Source organism: Canis lupus, chromosome 3, assembly GCF_048164855.1.
Source record: "Canis lupus baileyi chromosome 3, mCanLup2.hap1, whole genome shotgun sequence".
Lineage (NCBI taxonomy): Eukaryota > Metazoa > Chordata > Mammalia > Carnivora > Canidae > Canis > Canis lupus.
Window position 1 is genome coordinate 49170478 of NC_132840.1, and position 21212 is coordinate 49191689.

General features: G+C 42.9%; 2 protein-coding genes across 2 annotated transcripts in view; one reads left to right on the forward strand and one right to left on the reverse strand.

Moving 5' to 3' along the window:
* Positions 1-2: 2 nt before the first annotated feature.
* ZSWIM7 (zinc finger SWIM-type containing 7) lies at positions 3-15526 on the reverse strand. Its single transcript, XM_072821006.1, has 5 exons — positions 15314-15526; positions 12493-12514; positions 8069-8171; positions 2625-2729; positions 3-1347 (listed from the first exon to the last, which is right to left on the reverse strand). Exons 1-5 carry the CDS (start codon positions 15402-15404, stop codon positions 1234-1236), a joined length of 435 nt encoding a protein of 144 aa, XP_072677107.1. The 5' UTR covers positions 15405-15526; the 3' UTR covers positions 3-1233.
* A 107-nt stretch (positions 15527-15633) lies between these two features.
* The window catches only part of TTC19 (tetratricopeptide repeat domain 19), a 28865-nt gene continuing 23286 nt past the window's right edge, over positions 15634-21212 (forward strand). Inside the window, exons 1-6 of the mRNA XM_072821005.1 lie at positions 15634-15841; positions 15927-16057; positions 17818-17928; positions 18391-18429; positions 19173-19229; positions 19595-19656. Of these exons, the coding sequence (XP_072677106.1) occupies positions 15658-15841; positions 15927-16057; positions 17818-17928; positions 18391-18429; positions 19173-19229; positions 19595-19656 (584 nt within the window). The 5' untranslated portion in view covers positions 15634-15657. The remainder of the gene's footprint in view (positions 15842-15926; positions 16058-17817; positions 17929-18390; positions 18430-19172; positions 19230-19594; positions 19657-21212) is intronic.

Genomic DNA, 21212 nt, shown 5'->3' on the forward strand with positions numbered 1-21212 from the left:
GCTTAGGATGCTGAATCTACCTTCTCTTCTTTATTCTGAATGCCACTTCAAAAGAGAAGTTTATACCCAGCTCAAGTTTCCCCAAGAAGTCAAGTCTTGATATTATGGCTGCTGCACAAGGCTTGGCCCACCAGGGAACACTGCCTCACCTGTGCCCTTTCCATATGGTGTTCATATACCAGCAACCCTAGGTTTCTGGGGGCACAAGGATGGACGTTTCCTGGGCTGTAAAGTCTGTCTTGTCTGTTTGCTGCTGCATTTCCTTCTGCAGTATCCCTGCAAGGACAAGGACGCTGCAGATTTATGAGCCCCCGTGGGGCCCAGAGCATTCCTGGACTCCCTGGCTCCTATTCCAGCTGTAAATAACTTTATTTACTGAGAAGTTCTCCTGGGCTGAACGCGGTCTCATTGTCACCGTCATGGCTCCTTCACTCTTCCTGGGTCCAACCGAGTCCCATCTCCCTCCCTTTGAAAATATTCCTCTTGGGATTTTTCTTCTTCAGACTGGAAATCCCTGGAAAGTAGTTTCTTTGCCTTCTTGAGGGCATGATGCTTAGTCGCTTCCTTCATTTGGCTTGTTATAAAGCTCCATGTTGCATGCAGAGCAAAACCACCCCTTTCCTTGTTTTAGACACTACTTTTCTTTCTTTTTTAAATTTTTTTCTTTTTTTTTTTTTAGACACTACCTTTCTAACAATACAACCTATGTAAGCTTTTCTGGCACCAACACCACAGATAAGCCAAAGCTCTCTGCAACCAGAATCCCTCAGTCTTTTTTATACTTGCTGGTCAGCCGCATCTCTGCTCTGATCTTTTACTGCTGCAGAGTAACTTCCTGGATCCCAAGAAAGGAAGTAACACTCATCTAAACTTCATCTGACCAGTTTTGTCTACCATTCCAACCTCTTAAAAATTACTAGTACTTCAGTAGTTTAAGAATCTGACCAGCTGCAGACAGGACATGATACTGGGTTTTGATTGAGCCTAAAATGCTTGATTCCATCCAGGAAATTTACACACGGGGCTCATATTTTTTGGGAGAATGGTAGAGCTTCAAACCATACCCATGTCCTGGCTTTAAACTCATGGTCTCTTGTCTAGGAGGGCAAAGAAACAGTGACAAGACGTCTCCAGAAGATCTATTTCATCTCTTTTCCACGTGAACCTTGGTGGGTTAAAGGTGTTTCTGGGTAGGACTTCTATATTGAAAGATAACAATGCTGTCTATACCTTCTACATTTGTTTCTTCTTTGTGAATAATATGTCAGTCAGTTGCTTGTCAGAGACCTTCAGCTGTCGACAGGTCCTCATTACCTGACTGACATAAACTGCCAGGAGATGCTTGCACTGGAACATGAAACACAAGCCTGTTAGGAATTGGCAGGACCAAAGCTAACCAAGACCTCTCACTATATTCAGTAGGAAAGGAGTGGGGACATAGGTCATGGATTTACTGCCTCAAAACTGCAGATAAAGATGACATAATGTATTCTTTCTAGAAATCAAAGGGAATATAGGAAGTTTTACTTTGCCTATTGTTTTGAGAAACAGTTTAGATCCAGCTGGCACAGGGTATGTAACCCAGAGTGAGAACCAAGACAGGCCCCTCATTTGAGCCTTCAGTTCTGCTTGCTTCCAGCCTTCAGGAAGCTCTTCACAGTGATGGCTAACATTCTTTGACCTACTGTGTTGCTCAGTGCTTCTCACAGATTATCTCATTTAAATCTGTCAGCTACCCCATGAGGACAGGTCTCATCCTCATTTTACCCATGTGCTGAGTCTACAGTCACTATGTTGTCCTACAGGGAGAGGGTGCTAGTGGGGTCATAGAACCCTGCAGAATATCAGCCAGTACACATCCTTGGGGATGTACTGGACCTTCTGTCACAGAATACACACAGCTTTAGATATTTAAGGGGCCCTAAGTTTCATCTTGTTGTTTATAGGTGAAACAAACTTATCACACATCAATTGTGAATGTGGCCTTTTTTAACAATGAGATACCCAACCAACCACCCCGTTCCCAAGATGTTTACCAAGTTAAGAGCATAAGAGAAAGGGGAAGAATGGAGTGGGTACTATAATTTTCCTTGGCAAGCCTTACAAAATAGCTACCTGCTCTCTGCTTTCTCTTTTGAAATAAGGAGTTGTATGTATGTCTTGTTCCTGCTTGATGCTCTGGGTGCCTGTGAAATCAGGCAAAGTATCAATGTGCTCTCCTGCCCCCTGTGAAAATCCAGCATGGCTGTCTTATGGGCAGTGGGAAGAAACACCTCATAGCTGGAGTTGGGGATGTGCAAAGTTGCCAACAATGTTTAACTCCTATTTTTATTAGGCTAATTCCCCAGAGCCAAATTCTGAGATTACCTTGTTGCCTTCCCCAAAGCTTCATCTGTGACCTTTTAAATAAAAAATCAGGCAATGGATATAGATCTAAAAGATGATACTGCATTTTGGGAGGGTAAACTCAAAAGAGGTGACTAAGTGAAATCAAGGACAATATAGTATTTGTTTCAACATACAGTAAAAATTTCGATTTTGTAGAGCTCTTTAAACCACACGGTAAGGGCCAAGAATTTCTCTCCTAATTCCACTGGAGTGGGAAGAGCCTTTCCCATCCTTACCAGTAGGCTGTCACTCTTCCGCAGCACTGAGAAGGCAAAGGCAGGACATGAACAGTAATGACAAGAAGCCAGACATGTGTATGTTTCACCAGAACTTCCAAGTACCTATAAAGAAAAGGACAGATGGGATCAGACTTTGACAGGGGTGCTGGAAAACTGCTTGGCTTCCCTTGAATTTATCAATCTGCGGACTCAGTCATTCTGCAAATTACACCGGGAAGAGCTGCAGTAATGTTTTACACAAAAGTGGAAGCTCCACTTCTCTGTGTGCAGACTCTCTCTCCCTCACTGTATGAGGGCTTCATACAGTGAAACTGGAGTTTTCAGACTAGTTAAACCATCCACACAAACCATTTTGTTCTTTTGCCTAGCGATTTAGAGAGCCCGCTCAGTGGGCTGCCTGGAAGGAGGTGGAGGGGAAAGGTTCCCCTCCCATACACTTTATCATGGTGTTTCTTAACCGGTGGTATTTCACAACATGTGTGTGCATTTCTAAAGCTTCCACGACACACCTTAAAAACGTGAAAACAGGTAAAGAGTAAGCAATAAGGCAGAAAGAAGGGTCGAAGGAAGGAAGGAAGGAAGGAAGGGACTCTTGAGAAACATTTGAGAGCAGGAGAATAAATAAAGCAAAGAATCTTGCAAAAGGGATGACTCAGCTGCTCAGGGTGGAGGTCTCCGAATGAGGCAAGCCTGGATCTGCCTATTCATCTAGCAGGATGGAAGGATATGGATACTTGAGAGGTTGGTAAGAGGGCCCTGTCCAAGAACAAATAGCCTTGTTGGTAGTCAAGGGACAGAAGGGAGACAGATGTATATAGGGAGATTATGATGAGCCTCTGGTGTGAATGGACAAACTCGTGGAGAAATCACGTGTTTAAGTCCCTCCACCACCAGGCAGCCAAAACCAGAAGTGCCCGGGGCTTCGATCCTGGAGTTAATTTCCAAACTGGAAGTGTGAAAGCAGTGTTCAAGGAAGTAGAAACATCCTGAGGGTTATTTTACCATAACCCCGTCACTTAGGAATTTGCCACAGGGCTTTCAAATTAGGTTTAGGCTTTGAGATGGCAATCTTTTTTTTTTTTTTTTGAGATGGCAATCTAAATGAAAAGGCCAGGATTTAAAACAAAAACAAAAACAAAAACAGCACTCCCAAGATTCTTCCCTTTCTCCCCAACAAAGAATAAAGCAACAAGGCCTTAACAAAAGAATAGCACCGTTCTAGTGTTGTGCTAGTTTGTCAAACTGACAACGGTCTGAAAGCAGACGGTTTCCCACTTAATTCTGGGGGAAAAATCCAATATCCAGCAGTGACATGAACAGTTCTTGGGTCTCCAAACCATTACCAATGAATGAATAAAACTTTAGATTCTTTTTCCTTTATCTCTTCTTTCTAGATTTAAATTTAAGCAGGCATAAGCCTGTGGAATTCTACACGGACTCTAATGGTTCCTGGTTCCTTCTTTTTTGTGGATCCCCAGCCCATGAGAATATTCTGGACTTTGAATAAATGCCAGGTGACTTAGGGAGGGGGAGAGTCTGCAGAGACTCCCTCGCCTGATCCTTTCAGGGGCTGGCTATGACTAAAAAGTACTATGTTCAATGGCCTGAAGCAGTAAAATACTGTCAGGAGATAGTAAATTTTGGATTTGTTTCTTCCTTATCTAGCATCAGATGAGTAATGAACCGAGTAATCAGGCAAAAATCTGAGTTAGAAAAGATTAGAATTGGAAATTGACTGCAGGGATCATCTAATTCAGTGGCTTCAGCCTTCAATGGAAAAAATGACCTCCTCTTACAGGAACTGCCCCCACTCTGCCCACTCACAGTCTGCAATGTTTATCCTCAGAAGGAGACAACTTTTTTAAAAAAAGATTTTATTTGCGAGAGAGCGCGCAAGCATGAGTGGGGAGGGAGGGCGCAGAAGGAAAGGGAGAAGCAGGCTCCCTGCTGAGCAGGGAGTCTGATACAGGGCTCAATCTCAGGACCCTGGGATGATGACCTGAGCTGAAGGCAGACAGTTAGCCAACTGAGCCTCCCAGGCACCCCAAGGAGAGAACTTTTTAAACAGAAAAATCTGGGAAATAGGAAATGGAGACCCATATAGACTTGCATGAGCCTCACTTGGAGGAAGTCTGCTGTAGTTCTGGTTGGGTTTTAAGGAGCATGACCCACCTAGATGGTCATCCACTCTCAACTACAGTTTTATTTTATGGCTGCTGCCAGCCTCTTAGGAGCCATTAGAATGCTCAACTGTATTATTTATTGTTCCCTGTGTTTGGTGCCTCTCTCTGAAAGAAGATTATAGATTCCTGCTCTATTAAATACCGGCTGGCTATGTGACCTGCTTTAGCCAGGAAAATGTGAGTAGCCAAGCAGAAACATTACAAATTGGCACAGACCACATCCTCTTTTCTCTCTGCTATGAGATCCACGATATTCTGGAGAAGGGCTGCTACACCAACTGGGATCCCTAAGTGGAGATGTTTTGGAGTAGAGCAGCAGTCCACTCTGAATGGGTATGAATGAAGCATGAATGAGACATACAACTTTGTTTCTGTAAGCCTTTGGCATTTGGGGGTCATTGTTGCCACAGCCTAACGTAGCCTCCTCCTGACTGATGCATCCCTCTTCCTAGGTAAACCAAAAAAGTTTACAGAAAAGCAACTCAGGTGACAACACCACAGTGGTGACTTTGGAATAATTACCATTGTGCCTGGAAGGCAGTAAGATTAGAAGGCTGACCTGTGGAAAGATGACTAATGGAGTATCAAAACAGTGTCTGAGGGATCCTTGGGTGGCGCAGCGGTTTAGCGCCTGCCTTTGGCCCAGGGCGGGATCCTGGAGACCCGGGATTGAATCCCACGTCGGGCTCCCGGTGCATGGAGCCTGCTTCTCCCTCTGCCTATGTCTCTGCCTCTCTCTCACTGTGTGCCTATCATAAATAAATAAAAATTAAAAAAAAATAAAGTTGTTAGACTATTACAACTTAAAAAAAAAACAAAACAGTGTCTGACTCAACTTTTATCATCTCAGAGAACCTGTGACTTAAGCCAGATTCAGACTATATTAGTATACAATGAGACCATTAGGGCGTATATAAGATTTCTATAGCCTCATTTAATTCAAAGTCCAAACTGAAAGCTACAGTACTAGGAAGTTTGCACTTTTATGACAAATAAAGCAATGTAATATAATACAGGATGGGAATGATGAAAGTTAAACAAATCATGGCAATCTTGGGAGAAATAAAAAGTCAACAATTAAAATATGTCAAACAAAATCTTTAAGATTTTAACTAATGACTAGATCTTAGAACTAGAGAGCAGTTAGAAGTCTGTGCAGGTCAAGTGTTATGCTAATAGTGGAATGGAGACAAATCAGAAACCAAGAGATGTGGGAAAAACTCAAGGCCCTTCTTGTTCTGGGTATTTTAACTACATAAAAAAACCAAGATAAAAACTATGAGAAGTAAAATGGAAACACCTCATCAGGTGTAGTATCACTTAATAGCTGATTATTACATTTAAAAAAAATATTCATGAGAGAGAGAATGTGCGTGTGCACGCTTGCACAAGCAGGGGGAGAGTGAGAGGGAGAAGCAGGAAGGGAGAAGCAGGATCCACGCCCAACAGGGAGCCCAATGGGCTCGATCTAAGGACTCCCAATATCACGACCTGAGCCGATGGCAGCAACTTAACTGACTGAGCCACCCAGGCACCCCAATAGCTCTGATTACTAATCTCTAAATTCATCCTGACAAAATTCTAATAGGTAGTCTTTTTTTTTTTTTTTTTAAAGATTTATTTATTTATTCATGATAGACATAGAGAGAGAGAGGCAGAGACACAGGAGGAGGGAGAAGCAGGCTCCATGCAGGGAGCCCGACGTGGGACTCGATCCCGGGACTCCAGGATCAGGCCCTGGGCCAAAGGCAGGCACTAAACCGCCGAGCCACCCAGGGATCCCCAGGTAGTCTTTTTTTAAGTAAACATACAATCCAAAGGTTTTGACTCCAGCACTCAACATTAATTACCTCATTTTCTTTAATGAAGAAATGCATGAAGATTTGCCAGACTGGTTAAGTCATGCTACGCTGAGGAATGGCAAGTTAATTCACTAAGCAAAGGGACCGATTTGCCCAAGTTGGCTTTGCCTGCTTCATTCACTTGCTAAGAATTAACTGACTTGAGAGGCACATAAGTGGCTCAGTGGGTTAGGCATCAGATTCTTGGTTTTGGCTCAGGTCCTGATCTTGTTGTGGTCTTGAGACTGAGCCCCGCACTGGGCGCCCCATCAGTGCAGTCTGCTTCAGATTGTTTCTTGTTCTGCCCCTCCCCACTTGCACACTCTCTAATAAATACATAAAATCTTTAAAAAAATTTGACATGGTCTCAGCTCTGAGTTCGTCATAAATAAACCAGAATCCAAACACTGAAAAGCTTCCCCCTTCCTGATCTTCAGCAAGACCTACATTATATACTAGAGCTGATGGCTTCTTTATTCCTTCCAAGTGGGAATGAGATGGGAATGAGATGGGAGTATGGCCCAGTGTTTATATACAAATGGAGGCAGTTACAAATCCCAGCTGCCAGATATGACTATTAATTTACTTTTCTGCATCTCCATTTCCTGCAAGATAAACACCTTGTTGGGCTTTTTGTGGGAATTAGCAACACGCATGGAAATCTTTCAGAGTCTGATAAGAGACTATTACTTTACAGATCTATGTATCTTAAATTCTAGAGGGCAAAACTGAGGTCCAAGTGGACTATCTGCATTCAGCATAGTTTGACCCTTAATAAATACTTCCTGACAACAGTTTAGAAAGATCACTGATAGATGATCTGAGCATGCAGGAGGACCTCAAAATGCATTCTGGCTTTTGCTTGTAGACAAAAGACAATGAACAAGGTAAAACTGTCAATACAGTTTTTTTTGTTGTTGTTTTTTTTTTTTGTTTTTTTTGGGTAAAGATGCCTGTTATCAAACACAGGGAAGCAAAAGTCAACTGTCTCCATGAGACTTGAGAAAACAGCCTCTCCACATCATTGCTGGTTCTATACATTGCTACTAGGTAGGGTTAATAGGTCTTATTTATCTTTTTTTTTTTTTTTTTTTAAGATTTAAGAGTGGGGGGGAGAGAGAGAATACAAGCAGTGGGCGGGGCAGAGGGATAGAGAATCTCAAGCAGACTCTGTGCTCAGTGCAGAGTAACATGGGGCTGGATCTCAAGACTGAGGTCTCAAGACCTGACCCAAAACCAAGAGTTAACCAACCGTGCCATTCAGGTGCCCCCAGTCTTATTTATCTTATTTTAATTACTAATACACTAATTTTACTAAGTTGGGTCATTGCTTTTCAGTAGGAACTACTGGGATCCATGAAAACATTTTGTGCTAAGGGGTTTCTGGTTGAGATAATCCCCACCTCTAGATTTCTACCTGGTAAACACGCCTCCCACTGGGCGATGAGATTAAGGTGATGGACTGTCGGTCCACGAGGTCCAAGGCCTGGATGGCTGATGGGCCGAAGATGAACTTCAGTCTGGGAAACAGAAAGGCTTCAGATAAGACTATCTTATCTACTCTCTCAGGTCACCTCAGGAACTTAACCCAAAGGATCACCATTGGCATTTTTTTAAAAATTGATTTTAATTTGGAAAAAAAAGAATATAGCAAGAACCTACATAATCAATCCCCTAGAATGTTAACATGTTTACAGATAAAGCCATCTTTACATTTCATAATACTCCTTGTTCTTCCCAACCTCCTTTCATCCCCAAGGCAACGATATGCATTTGTTGGTTTTCTTCCTATTAATGCTTTTTTATTTTATTATATGAAGCATACTGAATACATATACATAGCACACATGCATACACACACCTATGTGTATATACACATGCATGGTGCTGTTTCATGAGTTTTAGAACATAAAAGATAAATTGTAGGCTTTTTTGTCAACTTGGGTTTTTTTCTGTTCAATGTGCTTTTGAAAATGATGCATGTTGATATATTTTTTTAATTTAATTTTTTTTTTAATTTTTATTTATTTATGATAGTCACAGAGAGATTGAGAGAGAGGCAGAGACACAGGCAGAGGGAGAAGCAGGCTCCATGCACCGGAAGCCCGACGTGGGATTCGATCCCGGGTCTCCGGGATCGCGCCCTGGGCCAAAGGCAGGCGCCAAACCGCTGCGCCACCCAGGGATCCCTTAATTTAATTTTTGAATAACATTCCACTGTATGTTTGTAAGTACCCTGCTGGGCATTCTGATTGTTTCTATTTTACATTATAAATAATACTCAATTATCCCCATACATGTCCTTTAATGCACACATATGAGAATTCTTCCTGGTTATAGAAGTAGAATTGCTGAGCCTTAGGATATATACATTTTTCAACTTTAACAGGCGTTGCCAATAGCTTTCCACAGTGGAAACAGCAGTCCCACCAGCACTGTATAGGAGCTCTATTTTCCCCACATGCTAACCACTACCAATATTATCAGTTTCTCATGTTGACCACCTGATGGGTATTAATTTGTACTTTTTGTATTAGTAATAAAGGCTACCCACTTTTAAATGATAGATCAGAAAAAAACTGGTATGTGGGAAAATTTTTACAATAGGTGAGAAAGGATGGGCACAAAATAAAACATTTAATTTAAAAAAGAAGGCAATAAACCAAACTCTTAACAGTTATTAGCACTGGGTGGTATGATTGTTGATGCTTTTCATGTTTTGTTTTTCAAGAACACTTTTTTTTTTTTTTTTAACAAGGAAGAGTCATTTTTATAAACTGGAGAATAAAATGGGTGAGTTGAACTGAAACAGAAAAGTTAAATGTTTTAAAGAATTCATGTGATCTGACATAAAACATGAAGACAGAGCTACTATCTTCAAAATTAAAATGTTCAACTTCTTCATTTTCCAACAAACTAGTCTCTTGATACAAAAACCTATTAGAGGGCAGCCCAGGTGGCTTAGCGGTTTAGCACCGCCTTCGGCCCATGGCCTAATCCTGGAGACCTGGGATCGAGTCCTGCATTGGGCTTCCTGCATGGAGCCTGCTCCTCTCTCTCTCTGTCTCTCTCTCTGTCTCTCATGAATAAATACATAAATAAATCTTAAAAAAAAAAAAAAAGCTATTAGAATGGGAAGTTTCAAAAAATTTTTTTTTATCAAATATAACATTATCTCTGGACAAAGAAAAATAAAATTTGGTCATAACTTTGTCAATTAATCACAGGTTGGGCACCTGGGTTGCTCAGTGGTTGAGCATCTGCCTTGGCTCAGGGCGTGATCCTGGGGTCCTGGGAGAAAGTCCTGCATCAGGCTCCCCGCAGGGAGCCTGCTTCTCCCTCTGCCTATGTCTCTGTGTGTCTCTCATGAATAAATAAAATCTTTAAAAAATTAATCATAGGTTACTTTATTTTTTTTTCCATAGGTTACTTTAAAAATGAATCTAATAAGAATTTTTAAACCTGCCTTTGTAACTTTATAACTTATTGTGAACACCTGAATATTTTTTTTTATTCACTCTTAAGGGTTAAAAGAATTCTACTGTAAAGATGAATTACCTTGCTTTTCTCCCAACTCTATTTTTAGATAATTAAGGTTTATTAAATCTAATGTGAGATTGTTTCCAGATGGTTTTGTTTTTGTTTCTGCTACTACAAGCAATATTGGATGAATATGCTCACTGTAAAATCTTTATGAACATGCATGATTATTTCCTTGGGATACACTCTTTTAAGTGGACTTTGTGACCAAAAGAATATATATGTTTTAAAGCTCCTATTACCTAATGCTAAATTACTTTCCAACTTACACTCCTACTAGTGGAGTATCAATAATCCTTTTCTCCATGTTCTTGCCAACATCTCAGACATTCTTACCAACATCTTTTCTGTGGTAGCCAGTTTTACAGAGTTGTCATTATTTTAATTTGTATATTTGTGATCACTAGTAAGATTTACCCTTTTCCCCAAAGTTTTTGCTAATTTACATTATTTGCCTGTTTTGTTTTAAAAGTAGTATTTTTTTAAATAATACATAATCTCTATAAAAAATTTAGCAGAGGGATGCCTGGGTGGCTCAGTGGTTGAGCGTCTGCCTTTGGTTCAGGACATGATCCCATAGTCCTGGGATTGAGTCTCACATCGGGCTTCCTACATGGAGCCTGCTTCTCCCTCTGCCGATGTCTCTGCCTCTCTGTGTCTCTCATGAATAAATAAATAAATAAAATCTTTAATCAAAAAAGTTTAAAAAATTAAAATAAATTTTTAAAATATTGTTCTAGTAGTTGTAGTTGTTTCGGACACATGAAAAAGAAATTAGAAGCATGCCTGTCTGCAAGGAAAGACAGTTATTATTTGTAGATGATACAAATTTTTAAAAACCAAGAGAATAAGATTTTTTTTTTTTTAGATTTTTTTATTACAGAGATTAAAAATTGTTTTCCTTCATACACAAAGTTCAAATATAGCTACATTTTCAGTAGCAACAAAAAAGTGAAAGCTACCTAGGAATAAGTGACATTTAATTGTATACGCATATGTACACTTCTATTTAAAAGTCTATAAAGGGCAGCCCCAGTGGCGCAGCGGTTTAGCGCCGCCTGCAGCCCAGGGCGTGATCCTGGAGACCCTGGATCGAGTCCCACATCGGGCTCTCTGCATGGAGCCTGCTTCTCCCTCTGCCTGTGTCTCTGCCTCTCTCTCTGTGTCTCTATGAATAAATAAATAAAATCTTAAAAAAAAAAAAAAAGTCTATAAAGATACACACCAACTTATACCAGTGATTATTTTAGGAGAAAGAAAGAGAGATGGAAGTTAGGTTTAGAAAAGGTTTTAACTTTTTCTCTGCTAATTTTTTTGTTTGTTTGTTTTTATTTTTTAAAGATTTTATTTATTGATTCATGAGAGACACACAGAGAGAGAGGCACAGAGAGAAGCAGTCTCCCTGCAAGGAACCTGATGTGGGACTTGATCCCGGGATGAGCTGAAGGCAGATGCTCAACCACTAAGCCACCCAGGCATCCCAAACTTTTTTTTTTTTAAATATTTATGAGAGACAGCGCTTGCTCATGGGTGCATGTATATAGTGGGAGGAGCAGAGGGAGAGGAGACTCCCCATCAAGTGAGAAGCCCAATATGGGGCTCAATCCCAGGACTCCAGGATCATTACCCAAGCTGAAATCAACACTCAGATGCTCAACTGACTGAGCCACCCAGCCACCCCTCTAGAACAATGTTAAACAGAAGTGGCAAATAGGACAACACAAGAATACTTTGTACTGTCAAATATGGCACTGGCTTTGGACAGATTTTTATTTTTTATTTTTTAAAGATTTTGTTTATTTATTCATAGAGACACACAGAGAGAGGCAGAGACACAGGCAGAAGGAGAAGCAGGCTCCACGCAGGAAGCCCAATGCGGGACTCGATCCTGGGTCTCCAGGATCACACCCCAGGCTGCAGGTGGTGTTAAACCGCCGCGCCACTGGGGCTGCCCTGGACAGACTTTTAACAACCATGTCAAGAAAACATTGTTTTTAGTTTAATAAGAGTTATTTTAAAAAATCAGGAATTGATGTTAAAAAGATCTGACTTTTAAAACACATTAATGCCTAGAGCGCCTGTGTGGCTCAGTGGGTTAAGCATCTGACTTTTGATTTTGGATCAGGTTATGATCTCAGGGTGGTGGGATCCAGCCCTGTGTCAGGTTCTGTGCTCAGTGTTGAGTGTGCTTGGGATTCTCAGCCTCCCCCCCAGCTCTCTAAATAAATAAAATCTTAAAAAGAAAAATTAAAACACATTAATGGTTTAAAAAAACCCAATTACAACATGGTATATACTTACGATGATAAATGTTCATCAGGAACTGTAAAACAGGAATGGAAAGAAAGTTAATCATATTAAACCAGTGGCCATAGACACAAAATCTTTAAAAGACTATAATCAAAAAAGATTTTTATGTTAATATGGTGAATTCAATCTATGCATCTAACTTTACTCCTTCCGAATACCCCACGAAACAATAGTTAAAGGATTTTTTTAAAAAAGCATAAACTGGGGGATCCCTGGGTGGCTCAGCGGTTTGGCGCCTGCCTTTGGCCCAGGGTGCGATCCTGGAGTCCCGGGATCAAGTCCCACGTCAGGCTCCCGGCATGGAGCCTGCTTCTCCCTCCTCCTTTGTCTCTGCCTCTCTCTCTCTCTATGTCTATCATAAATAAATAAATAAATCTTTAAAAAAAAAAATAAAAAAAAAAAAATAAAAATAAAAAAGCATAAACTCCCCAGGATGAAAGGACAGGGAGAAACAAAAACTAAGATACACTGGAAAATAATTTACAAGACCAGAGGAAACTCAATCCTAAGCTAGCGATGGAGAGGGCCAAGCAATAACCTGATTTATACTCCAAAATCCACTACCGTCTTCCCCCTAAAACCCTCAGAAATTGGGGGCACCAGATTGCTTTGGAGGTGGGGATGAAGCAGGGAGGTTAAAATAATACTCTTTTTAAAGTAAGTTTAAGAAGCTAGAGGGGGAAAAAAAAAGAAGCTAGAGGGTAGTGGAATAATGCTTTCAGATGTCTGAAGAAACATTTCCAACATATAATTCAATACCTAGTCAAGCTATCATTTAAGTATGAGGTTAGAAAAAACTTTTTAGACACGTAAAGTCTTAAGAAAGTACACCTCATGTACTCTTCTTCAGGAAGCTACTAAAGAATGTGCTATAAGACAGTAAGTCAGAAAAAGAAAACTGTAGATACACTAAACATACTGCTCAACATGGGCAAAAGGAATTCCTAGGATAATAATGGTGAAGGAAGATGTCAGGAAATAGCCAGGAGACAGTCCATATTAGAGCAAGTCTAGGCTCGAAGAGAGATTTCTACAGGAGAATGAAACTGATACAACATTCCACTCATCTGAACCTATGGAACAGAGATTTAGAACGTGGGTAATGAGTTCGAGGCTGAATTACGGATAAATACATAGAAAACTAAAAACAACAACAACAACAACAACAACAACAAAACCCCAAATATAGGGACAACAGTTGTAATTCCAGGGAGAGCATAAAGTTATGCAGGAAAGAAAAAGAAACCATAGTTTCCTACAAGACCAGCTGTGATTAGGTATCACATCATCATCCAAGTGTTAATTCAGAATCTTGACATAAAAAATTATCATTAAAGGATAGGGATCAGGTAGGAAGAGTGTATTACTATGTAGAACACATATTTTAAAACAGCACGAAACAGTTCTGCTGGAATGAAACATGAATCAATGGCAGTGGTCCCTCTGTCTGAGCCATGAGCATTTGGGGCACCCATTGGGGTTCCTCCAAGAGTGTCATGGTGTATGGATTAACCCATTCAGACAGAGCCCACTTTTGGCAACCACTGCTTGAGCTAACACTTTTTTTTTTTTTTTTTTTAAAGACGGAGAAGCAGTTTCCCCTGGAAGCAGGGGGCAGGGACCCCGATGTGGGACCCCATCCCAGGATCATGATCCCAGCCAAAGGCAGGTGCTTAATTGACTGAGCTACTCGATATTTGAGTTAAGAGATTGTTTTTTTCCCCCACATCCTTCTGGGGATCCGAACATATTTGAATACTTGCCTGGCCTAATCTTTCAAATGTATATAATACTATGCTTGTGTCAGTATAGATTACTTTTCTCAATACTTTAAAAAACAGTTAACTTATGATAAAACCCTTTCAAAGTGCAGTCCTTTTAAAACAAAAGCCATCCAAGTGAAAAAGCAGTGACAGTTTTGTGGCCTGACCTGCTATTAACTGCCCTTTGCCCTGCCCTTTTGACGCTGGCTGGGCAGTTCTTACTGATCAATGAATTTGGATTAGAATGATCATTTTAGGGCAGCCTGGGTGGCTCAGTGGTTTAGTGCTGCCTTCAGCCCAGGGTGTGATCCTGGGGACCCAGGATCGAGTCCCACGTCAGGCTCCGTGCATGGAGCCTGCTTCTCCCTCTGCCTGTGTCTCTGCCTCTCTCTCTTTCTCTCTCGCTGTATCTCTATGAATAAATAAAATCTTAAAAAAAAATAGAATTATCATCTTAACACTAGCACGCTGTGAACACATCTTGAGATCACATGGGTGATTCTGGTAACCACAGTCACAGAGCATCCTCTGCTGGTCAGAGAAATAACAGGTACTTTCACAAGATCCCTATTTACTCCAGTCATTGCGTACGCATTTGGTTTTTGTGGTTGCGAAATATTCATCTGGGTGCACACCGTGTACGCACTGATATTACAGTTAAGATCTCGGGGTGGGTGTGAGGAAAGACCACAAGCAAACTTAATTAAGAATTTGACCTCCCCGCAGGCTCGTCCCCGCAAGCTCCGATCCCTGCCGCCCTCCTGGCCCGAGGCCCCTGCCCACAGGTTCGAGGGCAGCGCCCAGCACTCCGGTCCCTGCTGCCCCGCTGGCGCTGCTCCCTAAACAAATCTGGCTTTGCTTTTCTTTTAGAACTGGGGTTCAGGAGTAGAACCACAGGGTTTGGTTAAAAGCTCGGAGGCACCAGGCGGCGGAGCCCGGGGGCAACCCCCCCCTCCCGCCCAGAGAGCTCCGCCCCTCGCCTCCCCGCCCAGCCGCGGCAGGCCAGGTCCGCTGCCCACAGCGCCCACGCACGCCCTCGGGGCCCGTACTTCGCGCCTCCTCCTGCACCGCCGCGGCCATCTCGCTCAGGAGTTCCTCGACGACAGCGGGCAGCGTGACTCCCGTCAGGGCGCCCGCCATGGCGTGACAGGCCGGTAGCTTCCTCGAGAGCCCAGGAGGCGCGACGCTCGGATCGACCCCAAGAAGATTCCCGCCATCGGCCGAGGGCGGAGCGAGGCGCAGTGACGTCGGCGCGCCTCACGCGCATGCGGGCGGCTACGGCGACGCCTCCTCCCCCTTCGCGGCCCGACCAATCCGGTGCGCGCTGGGCGCTGGGGGCGGGACGTCCTGGGATCCGGCTGGGCCTGCAGTGCGCTGAGGACGCCGCGCGAGCATGTACCGGCTCCTGAGCCCGAGCCTGGGCCGAGGCCTCCTGCGGGCCGCGGGGCGGCGGTGCCGGGCCTGCTCCGCGCACCTGCTCCCGGGGCCCGCGGGAGGCCGGGCGCCTGAGGTAGGGGTGCCGGCACCCCGAGTCGCGCCGCGCGGCGGAGGCCCGGGCCTGCTGCCGCTGCTGGCAGGTGAGGGGCGCGGGCCGGGCGGGGCCGGCCGGGCGGGGGCCGGGGCGCAGGCCGGGCCCGGTGACCTCAGAGCCCCTTCCCGCAGCGCTCGCCTGGTTCTCGAGGCCTGCTGCGGCAGAGGAGGAGGAGGAGCGGCAGGGAGCGGGCGGGGCCGCCGCCGAGGGCGCGGCGGACGAGGCCGAGGCCGAGATCATTCAGCTGCTAAAGCGAGCCAAGGTGAGGCGGCCTTTGTGAGCGAGGCCCGATGTTGGCCCTTGCGGGTGCGCAGTGCTCGCCCCAGTTTCCCGAAGACTGGATGGAGGGTCCGGGGGAGGGGGAGTGGAATTGCCTGGAATTCGATGGGTCATGGTTGGGGGGGAGGGGGGCGGTGTTGGCATCCATCCAGGCTTGTCAGACTCCGGAGCCTGCAGTCAGACCGCTGCAGTCTCCAGTGCAGATGGAGGTGGCACCACGGGCGTCGCTCTTTTATCCGAGCAGCATTAGCAGAAATGTGTGTGTTAGCATCGAGCCGGCCAAGACGAAGGGACTGGCGTAAGGGGTTTGGCACGTATGTTGCGTCCAGAAAATGCAAATCAGCGCCGGTTGTGCATGGTTTGGTTCTGTTCATTCTGAAGTCTTCCTACTCTCCCCATTATTTTCTATTTTGTCCTCCTCAGGTTATTTCGTCTCTACCATGGGGCTCACTATACCGCCTCGGTGCTAACGACGCCCAGATTTATAGTCCTGTACTGCAGTGTGTTACTGACGTGCCCTCTCCACGTTGAGACCTCACCTACCTCTCACACTTGACTCTTGATCTCAAAGGCTTCCCCAGCACATTGCCTTCACCATCTTCCATTTGCTACCATCTACCCAGTTTTTCAAAAGGCCTAGAAACCTCCTAGTCGTTCTTAAAACCTGTGGGTACCTTACCCACTGCTTCTCAGTACATTTACACCCCGACAACAAATCCTGTTGTCATCAAATCCAAAATAATTCTGAAATCCACCCTTTTCTATGTCCTCTGCTGTCATCCTGGCCACATAGCCACTGCCTGGCATCAAAAAAAAAAAAAAAAAAAAGATAGATTGGGGGAGTGCCTGGGTGGCTTATTCAGCTAAGCCTCTGAGTCTTCTCAGGGGAGTCTGCTTGAGAGCCACCTTCCCAACCCACACCACAGGTACACACACACACACACTCTCTCTCTCTCTCTAAAAATAAATAAATCTTAAAAAAATACTTAAGTTAAAATAAAAATGCAAATTGGATCATATTACCTCTTTGCCTAAATATTTTGAATGACTTCCCACTGTATTTATGATAGAATCCAAACTCCTTACCATGGCCTGCAACAGCCTGTATAACCTATGCCATTGTGCCTTGCCCACCCATTTGGAAATAATCCTCTGGCTCACCATCTCCACTTGTGTTTCCTTGATTGATTTTTGAAGGCCATTCTCTTTAGCCTGTAGGGATTCAGTTCATCCTCTACTCTCTGGGTCTTCTTTCCCCATAATTCCTGGATGACTCTCATCCTTCTTTCCTTGGTTTAACTGTCACTTTCTCCAAAGGCTTCTGCACTCCCAGTTAGAGGGGACTCCTTTATTATTCCTCCCTATTACTTTTCTTCAGGGTTTTTATCATTAAGTTTATTTATTCTCCAGGATTACTCCCAGCCTGTAGGAAGGGAAAAAGAAGATGTAGGGCAAGCAGCTTCCTTATAAAATAAGATGCAAAAATTGCTCAAGTTCCCAGTGTCTGCATCTTTTGGCAAAAACTTTGTGTGTCTACACATAGCTGCAAGGGAAGCTGACCCTCCCATCACTGTTGTAGACTTAAAGCCTGGTACATAGTTGGATTTCAGTAAATACTTGACGAATGAATAGCTAGCTGTCTTCTGTGTGTTGGGATGTATGGCCATATCCACTTCAGGTAGCACATACATCTGCTTTCTTTACATTTCATTTTCTGTTGTTTTCTTTGTTTTCTCTTTTCAGTTGAGCATCATGAAAGATGAGCCAGAAGAGGCTGAGTTAATTTTACATGACGCTCTTCGTCTTGCCTATCAGAGCGATAACAGGAAGGCCATCACTTACACTTATGATTTGGTAACTCTTCTAACCAGTCTGAGCCACTGATGATGAAGGGTGGATGCAAGATAGCTCTTTTACACTCCTAACCTTCAGGATGTTGTAAAGCTCTTTGGTTTTTGTTTTTACTAAGTTTTCTCTTGGTTTCAATTTTTTTTAGTTTTCAGTTACCCTTGAGTACTAAAATTTTATTACCCTGCGCTATATGAAGTCTAAATCTTAGACCCAAAATAAATATTAGTATTTGTTTTTTCAGTGATGAACAGATCTACATTTGGTTTGTCATCAGCAAGATTGTGCAGCTGTTGACGCTCATGCTATTGCTATACTTTGATTTTAGCAAATTAGTGACAAACCTTTCTCTTTGAAGTATTTTTTTGTTTAGAGGGTAAAAGCAAAAGGGAGTCATTAACTTAAAGGTTTTGAAATAAGTAGAACGCAGTGCTCTAAACTAAAAAGCAATTTGTAATTTGCTTTCAGATGGCCAACTTAGCATTTATACGGGGTCAGCTTGAAAATGTAAGTAAGTAAATCACTTTGTGGTATTTTGAATTTGTGAAGGACTGGCTTCAAGGGAACTCTATTAGAAAGGGTATAGGCAATGCTGTAATAAAGAGACCTTAAAACAGAGTGATTCAAACAAGAGGGTATATTTCTCTTAATGCATTATTCTAGAGGTACCTCTGCACTGAAGAAGGGTAGGTACCTTTGCTCCATGAAGTGGTGCACATGCCTGAGTTCCTTTTAAGATCTGTTGTCATCTGCATAGGTAAGCTGGCTCACCTCCAGTCTCCAGGAAGGGAAGAAGAGGACGGAAGGGGCAGGCAGCTTCCTTATAAAATAGGATTTAAAGATTGTTCATGTTCCTTCTATCTGCATCTCTTGGTCAAAACATCATATGACTATACCTAAGTGTAAAGGAGGCAGACCTGTTAAAAACTGAGGAGATTTTGTGACTAAAAGGAGAGTGAATAATTAGGGGTTAGTTTGCAGTCTCTGCCACAATAGGTTTAGATGACAAGTTAATTTCTGAAGTTGGTTTGTACTCATCACAGAAGAGTTTTTAAGGTCCCTAGAGGATGGGGTCCTGGTAATTTTGTCTGTTTTCCCATCTCAAGGATATTTTTCTCTGTATATGAGTGTGTGTGTGTGTGTGTGTTGTCTTTTACAAGTGAGTAATGCATCAGACTAGTATTTAGAATCCAGGATCCTATAGATGATAGGGCCCAAGTAAAAGAAAAATCTTTTCCTTATGCTTTCAGGCGGAAAAACTTTTTAAAGCAACAATGAGTTACCTGCTTGGAGGGGGCATGCAACAGGTGAGGACATTGCCTGGGATTGGGCCCTAGCTGAAGCAGTTTTCAAAATAGTTTTTGCTTCCTAAAAACTCCACCCAGCCCCCAACATGTGCTATGGCAAAAAAAAGGTAGATTATTTTTCCCCTCAGAACTGTGTAAAAAAAAAATAAAAATAAAAATAAAAATAAAAAAAATAAAAAAAAAAAAGAACTGTGTAACAACGAGTAATCTTTCATGTGAAAACATGATTGTTGAGGGATTCAGTTGCCTAATTCCTCCAAAAGGAGAAAGACTTGCTTTTAGGCCAAGTCAGTCTATATGTTGATCAGAAATAATCTGTTAGGAAATTGACTTGTGAATTTTCTTCATTTCCTTTCTCCCAACAGGAGGACAATGCAATCATTGAAATCTCTCTAAAGCTGGCCAGTATCTATGCTGCTCAAAATAGGTAAGTATAGTTGGAATCTAGGTGTGGCAGCGCCCAGGGAGTTGGGCTGTGGGCAGATAACTTTAACCCTGGAATGTTACATAGTTTTCATTTAGCTTCTAATCATCTGGGTCTCAGAAAAACTGAATGTGGCACTGAGCATGTTCCCTCCCTCATCTTCGAAATCTTTAGTCTTCTAGTTTTACCCCACTGTTTCTAGTAGCCTGCTGAGTGGGGCATACAGCCCTGTCACATCTGGCTACACTGTGATAAAGCTAATCAAGTTTTCTGTTCCTATTTGAAGTGAGAAGGGAAGTTAGAACCTTAACTCCTCCTAGGAGAGGGGAGAACAGTATAAAAGCTGTTGGGGAAAAGTACTTGGAAGGAACCATTTTTGGTAAATGGATCAATAAACCAGGAAGTTAGATGCGTAGTTAGTTGAGTGATGAGGGAGTTGGTATGGGAGTGTCTTAGTGGCAAGTCCAGTAGGCAGTGTTTTTAAAGCATGTAAAGGTGATCAGGTAGCAAGTTTTAAGAAGAGTGAGCTCTGGATAAATAGGATAGGAAATTGGGGTTAATTTAAAAGCATTAAATTGAGTCCAAATATCTTTAAACAAGAAAGAATCTTCCTGCTACATAGGAAAAGCTTTAGAAGGTAATTTGGTCGTGTGCTAAAGGTCCCAGGAACACTGATGAGTGAGGCCTGGTGCCTTTCATTCTCTCTAGGTGGAGTTCAAAGAAGAAACTTTGTAAGAGATGTAGGATGTAAGAGAACTCCCAGAGAGTTACGTATTTTGGAGTGCATTTAAGGGAAGACATAAGAGTAGCTTTTCCTTAGGTTTTCAGTTACTATGGTAGTTGGGTACCAGAGGTTTGGAATGACATCAAACCTAATGCTGTAACAAGAGTGCTCGTTAAAGCCAGGGCCCCTGGCACTGGTCCCTGCTGCCCTAGTCACCAGCTCTTCATTTTCAGCAGAACCTGCTTGTTGCCTGCATTTGGTTGGACACTGGATGGGCTCGAGCTTCTGAGGGCCTTTGAGTTCAAGTCTTTTGAGGAGTATTAAGGTTGGCCTGTGCTGGGGAGCATTGCAGCTGGGATCAGTCTCTTGGAGGGGTGACAAACAACTGGATGTCGACGGGCTATGAACTTCTAGGATAAAAAGAAGCCCAAAGCTAATCACAGTGGAGAGTTAAGACAAATTCATGGTCTCATACAGGTGAAAGCCTATGTAGTAGCCCTGTTAATTAGCCTGTTAGTTACTCTACTCTTCTCAAAAGTATTTTTCCATTGAGTTTTATTAAGTGAAGCATGAGACAATTAATGTGTAACTAGACTGGGGGCTGAAGAAGGCTGATATTCGTAGGGAATTATTTATGGACATTTTGCTCTGACTAGAAGCATCTAGTGGGCAACCTCCCCCAATTCCATGTCCTGGATGGATAGGGTCCCTCCTGTCAAAGTTTAGGTCTAGAGAAGCTTCTGTTCGGAGAACAGAGTATAAGAGTGGAGTCATCTCCCCTGGCAAAACACTAGGGGAGGGATGAGCTTTGTAGTGTCATTTCTGCTAAGAAACT

Excerpts from the sequence above, each read along its gene's own strand:
- ZSWIM7 (XM_072821006.1), bottom strand. The coding sequence starts at position 15,404 with ATGGCGGGCGCCCTGACGGGAGTCACGCTGCCCGCTGTCGTCGAGGAA. Across the intron at positions 12,515-15,313 it reads GGTGCAGGAGGAGGCGCGAA|TTCCTGATGAACATTTATCA; the intron begins GTACGGGCCCCG and ends CCTGTTTTACAG. Across the intron at positions 2,730-8,068 it reads GTGGGAGGCGTGTTTACCAG|GTACTTGGAAGTTCTGGTGA; the intron begins GTAGAAATCTAG and ends TTTTCTTTATAG.